At 41.6% G+C, this 14,893-nt stretch overlaps 2 protein-coding genes across 4 annotated transcripts in view; one reads left to right on the forward strand and one right to left on the reverse strand.

The window, feature by feature from the left end:
- Positions 1-14,893, reverse strand: part of LOC114245602 (alkaline phosphatase) — a 63,797-nt gene that overhangs the window by 13,107 nt on the left and 35,797 nt on the right. For both annotated transcript variants that reach the window (XM_089737555.1, XM_028177832.2), the window contains exons 6-7: positions 10,161-10,339; positions 8,864-9,071 (exon numbers count right to left, since the gene is read on the reverse strand). In XM_089737555.1, coding sequence (XP_089593681.1) covers positions 8,864-9,071; positions 10,161-10,339 — 387 coding nt within the window. The remainder of the gene's footprint in view (positions 1-8,863; positions 9,072-10,160; positions 10,340-14,893) is intronic.
- LOC149500170 (uncharacterized) lies at positions 10,885-14,252 on the forward strand. 2 transcript variants are annotated; one of them, XR_016325226.1, is made up of 2 exons: positions 10,885-12,353; positions 12,797-14,252. XR_016325226.1 is itself a non-coding variant. In XM_089737556.1 (2 exons), exons 1-2 carry the CDS (start codon positions 11,683-11,685, stop codon positions 12,881-12,883), a joined length of 306 nt encoding a protein of 101 aa, XP_089593682.1. In that variant the 5' UTR covers positions 10,885-11,682; the 3' UTR covers positions 12,884-14,252. The 2 variants fall into 2 exon arrangements, 1 of the variants encoding a protein (XP_089593682.1); XM_089737556.1 differs by having other exon boundaries at positions 10,885-11,901.

Genomic DNA, 14,893 nt, shown 5'->3' on the forward strand with positions numbered 1-14,893 from the left:
TCAAACGATTTGCTTATTTTTACATTTATTCCAAGTTTATTTAAGGTAATTGGATTGAAATAAAATATTGAAGCTATATTTTTGCCCCACAAATTGAAAGCCTGTCTCTGCCAAGTGTCATGTTTGTGATGCGTTGTGACAATGTGTCGTGGTGGGCGATACTCGATTTCCGTGAGAGATTTTCCACCCTAATCCTGGCTCCTTAAATGTCTTTTTTTTTTAGGGTAAGGAGACGAACCATGTGCGTGCGTGCTCGGGTTATGTGGGTCTTTGCGATTGCATGTGTTGGGAGCAAAACAAAAAAAGTATTGGAAGAAGGTCGAAAAGCAGGCCAAAAGGTTAGAGGCTCCTTCCGTGTGCCAATTTAGAGACCAGCGAAGGATTTACAAGAATTCTTTAAGCTGCTCTACAAACGTCTTTGAAAGAGCAAAAGGGTCGCGGATAACTGCACTCTCCAACCCACGCTTTTTTTTTCTTATTGCTTAGATGGGTGGACAAGCTCACAGCCCACCTGGTGCTAAGTGGTTACTGAAGCCCATAGACATCTACGACGTAAATGCGCCACCCACCTTGAGATATAAGTTCGAAGGTCTCAAGTATAGTTATAACGGCTGCTCTACCCTTCAAACCGAAACGCATTACTGCTTCACGGCAGAAATAGGGAGGGCGGTGGTACCTACCCGCGCGGACTCACCAGAGGTTCTACCACCAGTATTTCCTACGCCCAGCAGAGTATTTCAGGTATAACAAATACATTCATGAAAGTTTAAAATGTATTAATACGTGCTCGGAAAATATTTTTCGATTGAACAATTTATTGATATTGCTAGTCAAACATCGAGTAAAATTGTTTTAATAAACGCGAACGGGTCCTTTGTACTATTTACATAAAATAAAGATTCATAGTGTGTATTCTAGACGAAGCAGCAATTAGCAAAGATTTTCGTGTTGGTTTATATGCGAGCTCAGATATTTATGACTCAATAACATATATTATCTTTCTTAATATTGTTCATAGAGTATTCAGCAAAGACATTTTTTTAAAGGGTGAATTGTTTATGAAATCGTATTATTTTTAAAGGCGTTTTGAAACTTCACTCCTAACAATTTTGGGTATTTTGAACAAGTGATTATCATCGTATTTTGATTAATTTGGCGGGACGTATCCTAAAATTCATTGATCACTTTTGGTTGCGCCAGCGTCATAACAAATTTGTAGATAGATGTTTTATAATAATATGGCAGCTATGACACTTTTCCCTTCCCCTTCCTCACCCATCCCCCGCGCCCTGGATTGGCTAGTACGAGCGTCGCGGGCACACAGAAAAAAGAAAAATATATGGCGGTTACCTAGCGCGCGCTCCGCATTACAGAAAGCAGTATTTTGTGATGTAATTATTGAAATGGCCTAAGACTTTATTTTTATACAATATTAGTGTCAGTGTATCACAGTGTCGTGCAAGAAGAAGATACACCAACTGGCTTCAAACACTTTTAGCAGCCGTGATTCGGACGACTCCATCCTCTCCAGGTACGGCGTTTTCCTTCACAATTTCCCTCGGGTTGTGTTCCTTTGTTTCTTCCCGCCACGACCCGAGAAAGTGTCATAGTTGAACAACGCAACTACAGTCCACTCATTTTTGTATTAGGTGACCGTTACAATTTGGTCTGCCAACCGCATAGCGCAACCATTATTTAGTGGTCCTTCGAGCCGGATTCTGAACTTACATCGTCTCATATTAGTAATCTAGCATTATTTGTATTTAATTCCATAGGGAATTAACGCACCGCAATTAAATACTTATTTAATATAGAAGAAAAACCCGCATTTAGGTATTTAGTTGTAGGTAGATTTAGATAGCCTAGGTAAACGCCATCTTTCACACACATTCGCTAGACGCTGAATGCGTAGAAATTATATTTATTTAATTAGTTTTTTCGTATTCGAAAACGCATCATAGATATCGTAAGAGTTTACTTTGAACATTGTGATCTTGTGATTAGCTACCTTCCCATTATTTTTATGTTCACAAGTTATTCACTCGCTTCGCTAACCGCATTTGAACATACAAATACCTACCTACCAAATTGGTTTGTTTTGATTTATTTGAATGAATAACATAATACATACATCGTTCGTGTTTAAATATTTGTATGTTATTATATTTTATTATCATTTTTGATTTAACTAGGACAGAGGCATAACCTAGGTCGTTTGATATTGTCTGGTTGTTTTATTCTCAACGCGCCAATAATAGCAACTTTTATAGTAGTAGCTGACTAACTATTTTAAATATTATTATTATTAGTTTATAAGACGACGAGCGCTGCGCTTGCACCTCGCCGCGCGCCCCCTCACCCCTGCGTCGTTCGTCCGCCCGCGTCATTTAGTTTATTCACAAAATTATTTGATTTCTCGCGCTGTTTTGCAGATTTTATTTTGTTTCTTTACCTACTTACTCTGGTTGATTAGTTTTATTTAAATTTTAAATATGCCGCCTAAATCTAATAAATCCGAGAACGATTTGAAGCTTTTGTACGCTAAGAGGGATATGATTTATTCACGCGTGCAAACAATTTGTGATAATGCACTTAAGATATCCGACTTAGCAATACGAGACTCATTTCTTTGTTCTATTGAAAACATAGACGATTTGCGCGCGGATTTCGAAAGTATCGTTCATAATATTAACGCATTGCAATTAGAACTAGATCCTGATTACGCCGTCAGTTACTCTGTTATGTCGTCGTTTGATGATCTATATTGCCGTATAAAACGTGTCGCTAAATCTTTAGAAAAAATACCTAGCGCCGGGTATTCGCAAACGGAACCTAAGTTCACCCGCGATAGACCTAGACTACCGCCTATCCACATACCCGAATTTAATGGGGACATCCGTAATTGGGGTTTATTTATAGATAGTTTTGAAAATACAGTAAATCAAAATGATCACTTAACCGATCACGAAAAATTACACTACCTAGTAGAAAAACTCACCGGCAAAGCCCGTGCGGCTTGCGCGGGAATTACGTTTAGTGCCGAAAACTATTCTTTGATCTTGAACACACTCAAAGCCAAATATGAAGATAAACGGTTGATAGCTACCGCGTACCTGGATCAATTGTTCGAATTAAAACCTATTTTATCGTGTACCGAACAGAACTTGGAGAAATTCTTAGACATATTTGCATCATCTGTTCGGGCTATTAGAAATCTCAACGTCAATGACCTCAGCGACTTTTTATTTTTGTACATTGGCTTAAAAAAGTTAGATTTCGAAACTGTTCGCTTATTTGAAACGAATCAGGGTACTAAGGGTATTGAATTGCCGAAATTTAATGAATTGGAATCATTTTTACGTAATCACATAAGAATACTTCAGCGTACTACGCGACCTCACGAGGTCCCGAAAAGACAACCAGAAAGACATTTAGAAACGTCCTCAAGACCGCTTAGAACGACTCATAGCTATGTAAATACCGCGGCGTTGCCTGCGTCCGTGCCCGCCAAGTCGACTTGTTTTCTGTGCAAATCTTATCATACACAGTTGTATCAGTGTGCTGGGTTTTTGAAATTGTCGCCTACCAATCGTTATAATTTTGTTCGCGCAAATAACTTGTGTTTAAACTGCCTTAGTGATAAACATCGCGTTGGTGTGTGTAATAGTAGCCATAGTTGTCGCAAATGTTCGTTGAAGCATCATACCTTGCTTCATTTTGATAAAAATAGTAATATAGTAGCCAATAGAAATACAAGCGCAGGTAATCAACCAATGTATGGTAACTCGTCGCTAGCAGCATCAAGCTCGGAGCACTCGCATGGTCGAACTCACGCTGGCGGCAACGCACGTTGTACGACACATCTCGCGCGTCCCGCGTATTCACCCGCGCTTCCCGCCGCTGCTGTCGCTGCCGCTCGCACAGACAGCTCCGCAGCTATCAACTCGGACGGCAACACAAATGACGTCACATTATGCTCGCTGTCTTCCGCTCGCTTGCCTACAACTGTTTTGCTTGCGACCGCTCGAGTTGTAATGGTTGATACTCATGGCAAACCGCATCTTGTTCGCGCCCTTTTAGATAGCGCCTCACAGAGTAATTTTATTACTCGTGAATGCTGTCAATGTCTTGGATTAAAATATAGTAACCAGACTACGTGCCCCGTAGTCAAGGGCATAGGGGGGTCTACTAAGGACATCCAAGAGTCCGTAAAAATTAAATTTGAATCACGTTTTAGCTCGAATGTTTCATTCGAAATAAACTCGCTGGTTGTAGATAAAGTAACGGAGCAACTTCCTACTGTTTCTGTAGATACCTCGTTGTTAGCTAACTTTGATAGTTTGCCGTTAGCCGATGATACTTACGCCGTTCCAGGAGCCGTCGATATTTTGATTGGCGCTTCGATTTTCCCGCACCTCCTGCTGCCACGTAAGGTTCAAGGTCATTCGGCGAACCCCGCACCGCACGCTTTGGAAACTGTTCTCGGTTTTGTTATAGTTGGATCCGCACCCGCTCTTGTAAATAGTTACTCGACCGTATCATACTGCTGCGCCGTCGAGCCGCCACTGGAGTCCACCGTCCGCCGCTTTTGGGAAATTGAAGAAGTAAATGTTCCGCTTGTTATGAGTCCTGATGATAAGACCGCTGAGGATATTTATTGTAGCACGACCACCCGCGATGAAAGTGGTCGTTATATTGTCGCCCTCCCCTTTAAGGGTGATACCTCTTCGCTTGGTGATTCGCGCCTAATGGCCGAAAAACGCTTTTTTTGTTTAGAACGTAAGATGATGGCATCTCCGAAGTTGAAAAAGGCCTACGACGATGTCGTGAATGAATATGTAGATAAGGGTGTCATCTCACCTGCTCCCGCTGTACTTGATGAGACGCAAAATGGTCCCTCTTATATCATCCCACATCACGGTGTCATTAGGGAGGATAAACTCACCACAAAATTGCGTGTTGTTCTGGATGGCAGTGCTAAGACTAGTACTTCTGTTTCTTTAAACGACATCTTGTATTGTGGTAAAAATCTTCAAGGTAACTTGTTTGATATTATCGTCAATTTTCGTTTATTTATTGTAGCGCTATCTGCAGACATTAGACAAATGTTTCTTTGTATTGGCATTCGGGAATCGGATCGTAGATTCCAAAGACTTTTATATAGGTTTTCCCCACACGAACCATTAAAGGTTTACCAGTTTAACCGCGTTTGTTTCGGACTTAAGTCAAGTCCTTTTCACGCGCTTCGCACTGTGAAGCAGTTAGTTCTTGATGAGGGTGATTCCTACCCCAAGGCAAAAACCACCATCAATACTGGTCTGTATATGGACGACTTTGCTTATAGTGTAGATAGCGAGCCTGAAGCCATCGAAACAGCTACTCAAGTGATAAGCCTAATGAAGACTGGGCAATTTGACCTTGTTAAGTGGACGAGCAACTCTCAACGTGTTTTGGACTGGATTCCGCCATCGCATCGTCTATCGACGGTTAAGGATTTTGATGTCAATGATACACATAAGATTCTCGGCTTGAGCTGGTCTCCCACATCCGATACATTCAGTCTCAAAATTAGCTCGACCCCGCCAACTTGTACCAAACGCACCATATTGTCTTGTGTCGCTCGCATATGGGACATTATGGGTTTTGTAGCACCTGTAGTGTTATACGCAAAGCTTCTTATTAAAGAGCTTTGGCTTTCTCAGTGTGACTGGGATGACATCGCACCGGACAACGTGGCCAGATTATGGGCTCGCTTCAGGGAAGAGCTTCCTATGCTCGAACATATAGAAATCCCACGTCATGTAGGTATCTCTCGAGATAGTGTAGTCACAATAGTGGGGTTCGCAGATGCTAGTGAGAAGGCTTATGGAGGAGTGGTGTATTTTCACGTTTGCAATGGCGACAATATTACAGTTAGCCTTATTAGTGCGAAATCTAAGGTCTCCCCTCGAAAGGTCGTCTCTCTCGCGCGCCTTGAGCTTTGCGCTTTACTACTATTGACGCGGCTCATTGGTGCCATAGTCAAGGGTTGTAACAACCGCATTAATATTGATAGAATTGCTGGCTTTTCTGACTCAACCGTAGCTTTGTGTTGGGCTCATTCTTCTCCCCACCGTTGGGACACATTTGTTGCTAATAGAGTAGCAAAAATTCAGTCTGAATTATCACCTCAAAATCTATATCACGTCGCTGGAACAGACAATCCTGCCGATTGTCTTTCGCGGGGTTTAACCCCCGCTCAAATATTAGATCATCCGCTCTGGTTTCATGGTCCATCATGGGTACGAGATGCTCCCTGTGATTGGCCAGTTAAGCTTTTTAATCCCGCAACTGTCTCTGAACCGCCAGAAGAAAAACGACACACTCTTGTAACTTCTGCGCCAAGAGAAGACTCAGTTATATTATTATTGGCTAGTCGTGTTTCGTCATGGTCAAAGTTGTTACGTTGCGTGGTATATGTTTGCCGCTTTGCTAAACTATTACCACAGCAGCAGTATATAGTCGCCTCTGACTTTTATAAGGCAGAGCTTATTGTTCTTCGTGAACTGCAACGAGCGCATTTCGTTTCAGAAATTAGCAGCCTAGAGTCTAAAAAACCTTGCAGGCGTCCTTTTCAAAATTTGAAGCCTTTCTTACAGGATGGACTCATCCGAGTAGGTGGTCGTTTGAGTCAGTCCAACTTAGGATTTGATCAAAAACACCCCATAGTTTTACCGCGTAAGGGCCACATCCTTGATTTACTGGTCGATTATTATCACAAACTTCACTGTCATGCTGGTCCCGATTTATTGATGTCAATACTTAGACAAAGATATTGGATACTTTCCGCACGTAATTTGATTCGCTCAAGGATACATAAATGTGTGCCCTGTTATAGACTTCGTCCGCGTCCCATCGCACCTGAAATGGCTGACCACCGTTCTTGTCGCGTTGTAGAAACCGCTAAACCTTTCGTGCATACTGGTACAGACTTTGCTGGACCCTTTAAGGTCACCATCTCACGTGGTCGGGGTATTCGTTCATCGAAAGCATATGTTTGTCTTTTCGTGTGTATGACCACTCGTGCTGTTCATATAGAACTAGCCAGTGATTTGAGCACGCATAGTTTCATGGCTGCTTTTAAAAGATTTTTATCACGCCGAGGTCCTGTAGGTTGTATGTACTCAGATAACGGTACAAATTATGTTGGTGCCAAACGCAATATTTCGGAAGTTCACGCTTTCTTGAACTCTAAATACTACAAAACTGAATTCGCACATATGTTAGCAGAAAATCGCATTAAATGGCAGTTTAATACGCCCGCTGCAAGTCACTTCGGCGGAAATTGGGAAGCAAATATAAAAAGCCTTAAATCCCATCTTTATAGAGTTGTAGGGTTGCAGATTCTCACTTTCGAAGAGTTGAGTACCGTGCTCACTCAAATAGAAGCCGTGATGAACACACGTCCGTTATGTAGGACACTGTCTGGCGACCCAGCTGAGCCGTTAGCGTTGACTCCGGCTCACTTTTTGTCGTTGACGCCGCTTAAATATTTACCCGCTAGAGATATTGACGAAGACAGGCAGCATATTCTCTCGCGTCACTCTCTTTTAGATAAATTAGTTCAGTCATTTTGGAAACGTTGGAAAACAGACTACTTACATACGCTACAATTGCGCCAAAAATGGAACACTCCATCCAACCCAATCGTTGTTGGAAAAGTAGTAATTTTAATGACGGAAAACGCGCCCCCGCTACATTGGCCTTTAGGAGTAGTGGAGGAGGTTTTTCCTGGTTCAAATGGAGTGATTAGAACTGTACGCGTTAGGACCGCAACCGGATCGTATCTACGCCCGGTTATTCGTCTCTGCCCTTTACCTAATTCACAATAGAATAACTTCACTATTAGATATAAGGTATTCGTTAGATTTAGTTTAATATACATAGATAACATAGATATAGATAGATAGATCTTCGCATAGGTGTTTGGTAGGTTAGCTTTTATTTCTTGAAGGTAACCCTTCAAACTGGGGGGGAATGGTTGCGCCAGCGTCATAACAAATTTGTAGATAGATGTTTTATAATAATATGGCAGCTATGACACTTTTCCCTTCCCCTTCCTCACCCATCCCCCGCGCCCTGGATTGGCTAGTACGAGCGTCGCGGGCACACAGAAAAAAGAAAAATATATGGCGGTTACCTAGCGCGCGCTCCGCATTACAGAAAGCAGTATTTTGTGATGTAATTATTGAAATGGCCTAAGACTTTATTTTTATACAATATTAGTGTCAGTGTATCACAGTGTCGTGCAAGAAGAAGATACACCAACTGGCTTCAAACACTTTTAGCAGCCGTGATTCGGACGACTCCATCCTCTCCAGGTACGGCGTTTTCCTTCACAATTTCCCTCGGGTTGTGTTCCTTTGTTTCTTCCCGCCACGACCCGAGAAAGTGTCATAGTTGAACAACGCAACTACAGTCCACTCATTTTTGTATTAGGTGACCGTTACAATTTGGTCTGCCAACCGCATAGCGCAACCAACTTTGTTTTAATTATTTACTGGAGGCGTCGTCATAACACAATGTAGATGTCGTCTTTCAGCTTAAGATGAGTGCCTGGATTTTCAATCTTGTTATAAGAAGAGCTATCCTAGTTTTGAGTTCGAACAAAATGAAATATAGGCGTTGTGAAGAAAGCTGTTCGAAAAGATATTTAAAATAAATATTGTACCTACAACCAGAATTCATTAGCTCTGGATTATTCGCAATCTCATCACATGATACAAGCATGTACTAGGTCATGTCCATTGCATTGTGAATTTTTGATTTTGCACTTATTTACTTTGAATGTATTCAAAGATCTGAAATGGTTTAAAAAACTTACCTAAAAGATAATCCACAGTGCGTGGATCCAGTTTTGCCAATTGCTCCTTTGAATGTATGTACTGAGCTCTCAACCGTCGTCTTTTCTTTTCTCTAGCCCAGTCTTCGGCGAGATTTCTGCCATCCAATCTTCGACCTTCACGATTCGGATGTTCAGGATCCGTCGTGATTGTTGGTAGAAAGTGTCTTCTACCACCACCCATAATTACCTAAATATTTAAAATATAATTGATTAAATATTTAGAAGTTCATAAATTAAAATTTGGTGGAATTAATTTTCAAAAATTAAGAAAATATCTAGGAAACTTAAAATTACAATATTTTAGGGTTGAGGAAATTTAAAATATATTTTTTTAAATAATGTTGCCGTCACTTTAATAAAATCGATGTTCTTAAAGCCTAAACTATAATGTTAATAATAGTAAAAATAGTTTCAGTTGGTGCAACGAATCACGGGGAGTTTATGAGTTGTTTTGGTGTTGTGCTTGAAATTATGCACATTTGTTAAGATTTATTAAAGAAGATACCATTTAATAAAAATTATATAAACATTAATTTTATAGTAAATAGTAATATAATATAACATAATATATTAATATAGTAAGTTATTTCGGCAAACTATTTTTCTTGTATGTAGTCTCAAATTTAGGGTTGTCAACACGATTCGGTTTAATTGGTAGATGAGCGCGTTTTACCGCTAAAACGCGCTCGGGTAGTGTCTAAACTATTAATTAACCTCGCTGAGTAATTAATTATACTCGGTGTAATAGTTTCTCACCATATAACTTTGCTTACTATACGACAATATTGTAATAGTCAGATAAACCGCGAACCAACTGCTTGCTATACACACTATGAACAATGATAGGGATAGAAACACAATCAGGTAGTCAGACACACGGCAAAGCAAACGGTCACGCAATAAATAAACATAAACACCATGAGACAGCTATACACATCAAGTCAAGCAGTTCCAGGCAGAGATCAATTATTATTGATACCCAGGTACATAGAAACAGAAGGTAAGGCAGAGATCAATTGATTGAGATGGAAACAAAACGAGGGCAACAGACTCACCATATGGGATATAAACACACACACACACAGCGAGAAAGAAATAAATAAGAGTCAACTGGGTAACTCACTTTTACGTCATTTAGAATTAAATTAAATTAGTATTATTCTACTAATCTACTAATAAATAAAAATCTTACGTTACGGACGTTTTTTCCCGGTTAGGGTACCCCTCCGCATCATCCCATAAAGAACTTCGGTACAAAAAATGCTCTAGTACTCACATTTATATTACGTCCTGGTTCATTTTCGACCAATTGCAGAGCAATATCCTTGCAGTCCTTCCTAACTGTCGGAGGGACTCGACTGTCATCCTCCCAGTAACGTGAGGGGGCATGAGCATATAACGCCGCCGGTGTCGCATGTGTTACTCTTGCTGTCGTCACTATCCCACTTGATTTTCCTAGACAGGAGACGGTATTATGATTATTTATAGATAGTGACAAAAAAAACCTTAAGTACATTTGTTTTAATTGCTCTAGATGGCACGAGGTCACGGTGTACTTGGTATGAAGTGGTTATTTTAGCTCATAAGCGTCACAGCGTGAACGCCACCATCAATAACGAAACACAACATTGACTGTATAATGACAACATAAAATACATGACGGCGTTAACGATATTTATGTTATATAGCACGTGCAATAGGAGTGACTCACACAAGCCAGGTGCGCCGGCCGTGTCGTTCCACTCGTAAACAACAGCTGCAACAGAAGTGACTCATAAGCCAGCTGCGCCGGCTAGTATAAAAAGGCGGAACGTGCCTTGAAATGAACATTCGTTCGACTGCGTTTGCCCGGTGCACTTACTATATCGTTGTTACATTGTGTGATTCAGTGACTGTTGTACGTACTGGTTAAAGTTGGACAAGTGTTAAAGTGACATCGTTTTACTTGGTGTTCAACAAGATAATATCTACCCTCAAGCCAACATCAGAAGTGAGATCAGAACTCACGTGACGTGTTGAACATGTTCGAAGTACAGCAAAAAAAAAACATGATGCAGATCAGAATACTAGTAGTGGTACGCCACAAGAGCGTGAATGCAGCATACGTAAGTCGTGTAATAACGTCTCTGTTACCTCGATGGAAGATCTGAGCCACGAAGAAATCGTCACATCTTACGTTCTGGCTCATGTTGCCCAGTTTGACTGTCGACTTCATCACATGGCATTTACTAACGGAAATACAACACGTAACAAGCTATTGCAAGAAATTAAGGCAAGTGCAAATCTCAAGTGAAACTTCGATCGCAATAATGGATCTGTCATGACGAGTGGGTAGTTCCGACACGAATCGTTTTTAAGCCAATGACTACTGTTAGAGTTACATGGCACTAGTACAGTAAACCAGGACATGAGACTGTGAATTGTCGCTGAAATTTTAGAATCTACTCGATTCAATACCAATAACACTACACGTTCGATGACTTCGGGCTCCAGCAAGCAAGCAAACAAGAAAGCAAGCAAGTTTCCGTGGGGAAGAAAAATTGACACATCTGAAGTCGTCGTGACCTGTAAGATAAGACGTCCGGTCCGTTCGTCTGGCGATGCGGCGGTGTTCCGGTTCCGCTGGCGGATGCAGGTTTTTCCGGTGAAGTGCGTGCTTGTGCGTGCTTGACAAGTGTTCGCGGTTGGCTTCCTCAGTGTGGGAGTAACATCGTGTAAGAGAGGTGGAACCCGTAAAATTGTAGTTTGCGTGGTGGCTGGTAAGATTTGTTGCGGTAAGAAGTTTGCATGGTGGTAAAATGTCTTGTGAGTCTGCACAGGTAGCCGGAGGTGAGACTTCCGCGGTCGCGGCCCACCCAGTCCGCGAGAACCGGGCAGATCGCCTCGACGGTACGGAGGCCGGCCGACGGGTCTGCCAAACGACGAGACCACGCCTCCAGCACGGACTGCCGATATTGGAGCCCCCGTGCTCCGGCTGCACTTGCGCTAGAGCGCGCCGCCTCGTAGGAGACTGTGAGGTATCATTGAATAACTCTGACTGCGATCGCGCGCTGCCGGCGTCGCAGCGCGGCGACGTTCTCGTGGGTAAGGACGTGGCACCAGACGGGTGCTCCGTATAGTGCCATCGACCACACGGGTACCATCACCCTGCCTATTTCTACCGTGAAGCAGTGGTGTATTTCGGTTTGAAGGGTGGGGCAGCGGTTGTAACTATACTGAGACCTTAGAACTTCTATCTCAAGGTGTGTGGTGCGTTTACGCTGTGGATGTCTATGGTAACCACTTAACACAAGGTGGGTTGTGAGCTCGTCCACACATTAATACGAAGAGCATAATCAAACGAAATTAGATACGAAGTTTAAAGGGCCGTTTAAAGTAGTTGAAGTATTGGATGGTGTCGATTTAATTTTGACTCTCACACATTCGCTTAAGGCTCGAGCTGCTACTTGCCTCACAAAAATACAGCCTGGTAAGATATCCTGGTCTACTATTAAAGAGATGCTGACAAAATTATCTAATGATGCAAGACCACTTCGACCTGGTTATTAAATTTGAAATGGAAAGCAAAAAAGGACCAGCTGAAGCCGGTATCCGGCTATGGCAACTTATAAAGAAGATTCCCGACGATAATGTGCCAGAACAAATAGCCACCGGATTTGTTATATCAATACTGTCGCAGTGTGATGAAAGAATCCGTCGGGAATTGAACTCTGTCGTTATTACCACAAAAAATCGTCTATTTCACACATTACGTGGCTTTACCCTCAAAAGAAAAAACGAAGATCCTGATAAAAAACCAAAACGCTCTCGAAGTTTTTTTCCGTGGAAGCTGCCATTTCTGCGGAAAACCTGGGCATCGTGCCGAAGGGTGTTGCGACAGATACTGCTCTCAAACTTTTTTCGATATTCCAGCAAAACCTGAACAACCTCCTCATCCGTGGGCGCCCGGCTCTCGCCTGCAAGTCAGCTGTTACGTGTGCGGTGATGCGAGTCATGTAGCTTCTGGGTGTTCCATGCGCTACAAGAAGAAAAACGACACTGCTCCAGGTGCTGTGGCAGGTGCAACCAGAGACGTCAACGTGTGTTCCAGAGCTTCAGTGTGTTACAGAGCTTCAGTGTGTTACAGATAAGTGGTTTTGGCTTCCCCTTTATGTTCCATTGAGGGTCAGAATGTAGTCTTATAAAACAAAGCCATAGTAATTTATTCAATGGTAAGAGGTTTCATGAACAAGTCACTCTTTGATCTGAAAGTAACTCGGACCAATCATGGCAAGAGCAGTTAGGGGATATTCAACTCGCCCTTAATAGTACACGTTGTCAAGTAACAGGGTTTACTCCAATAGAATAGATGTTTACCGTTCAGGGTAGTTCACTTGAAATATCTAAAGTTTCAACAGAGTGATAATCCCTTGGTTTAGTCGAGGCAAAGCTAAAGTCAAACTTTTTTCCGCTGGGGATTTTGTTTTCGTAAGTTGACCGAAAATGTAAAGGTCCCTTCAACATTACTGCAGTTATGGAAAACGATAGGTATAAATTGAGACATGTAAATAGTTCTAATAGAGTGTACAAATTTCCCCATGAAAACTTACGTGAAATACCTCGAGGCCCGTCAGGCCTACTAGAAATTTCTGAAAATTATAGTGACGATGACGTGACGGCGTACACAGATGGGTTAATTAATCTTGTTCATGAAACTGATCTTAATGATGACGACTCTATCACTGACAATAGAAGCGACATTTTTGTCCGCAAATAGCGATACAGCAAACATAGTCTGTGGGTAGTGATACAATGTCTGTAACTTCAGGCACCTCAGGTGCAGGTGTTGGAAATGTAGAAAACGATGGTCGGTCTCGCACTATTTCGGAAGAAATTCCGTATAAATGTTCTGGTTTAAGAAATGTTTTAACAAAAGATACCGTACATGCAGATTAAAAAAAAAAAAAGAAGAAAAAAAAAAGAGAATTGTATGTGGCTAGAGAGATGTTAATCCGGACTAGCAAAAAAAAAAAGAAAAAAAAAAAAGAAAAAAAAAAATGTAGCTCGTTGAAGGGTGTATCCGGTCCAACGACTTGGCTAAAGGGATGTTGATCCGGACTAGCAAAAAAAAAAAAAAAGAAAAAAAAAATGTAGGTCGTTGAAGGGTGTATCCGGTCCAACGACTTGGCTAAAGGGATGTTGATCCGGACTAGCAAAGAAAAAAAAAAAAAAAAAAGAAAAAAAAAGTGTGAAGTCATTGAAGGGTCTGTCCGGTCCAATGGCTTGGCTATAGGGATTTTCATCCGGACTAGCCACAACAATTAGCTACAGGGATTGCGATCCGGTCTAGCATTATCCGGTCCAGTTCGAAAAACTGAAGGGATAACAATTCCGATTTTAGTGAAAAGGGACATACTTACATTCCTGAAGAGTTTTAAATGAACTGGCCCAGGTATGTAAGCAGTCAGTATTTATAGCCAGTATAGGATTTTCTGAAGAATTATGCGAACCGAACCGTACTAGATTGTTAATATCATAGACCACGTTTTAAGTTGCATCCGTTAATGTCAGGATGAACGAACACGTTTGTTGTTCACAGACATACCATAAGAATGCGCGCACGAGGACGAGCGCACGTCAGTATGGCCGTGACGGCGTTAACGATATTTATGTTATATAGCACGTGCAATAGGAGTGACTCACACAAGCCAGGTGCGCCGGCCGTGTCGTTCCACTCGTAAACAACAGCTGCAACAGAAGTGACTCATAAGCCAGCTGCGCCGGCTAGTATAAAAAGGCGGAACGTGCCTTGAAATGAACATTCGTTCGACTGCATTTGCCCGGTGCACTTACTATATCGTTGTTACATTGTGTGATTCAGTGACTGTTGTACGTACTGGTTAAAGTTGGACAAGTGTTAAAGTGACATCGTTTTACTTGGTGTTCAACAAGATAATATCTACCCTCAAGCCAACATACATAAATAATTACAAAATAGACCGAGAAACAGCAATAAAAATAAATTTATTC

The sequence above is a fragment of the Bombyx mandarina genome, chromosome 23, assembly GCF_030267445.1.
Source record: "Bombyx mandarina strain Sakado chromosome 23, ASM3026744v2".
Taxonomy (NCBI): Eukaryota; Metazoa; Arthropoda; class Insecta; order Lepidoptera; family Bombycidae; genus Bombyx; species Bombyx mandarina.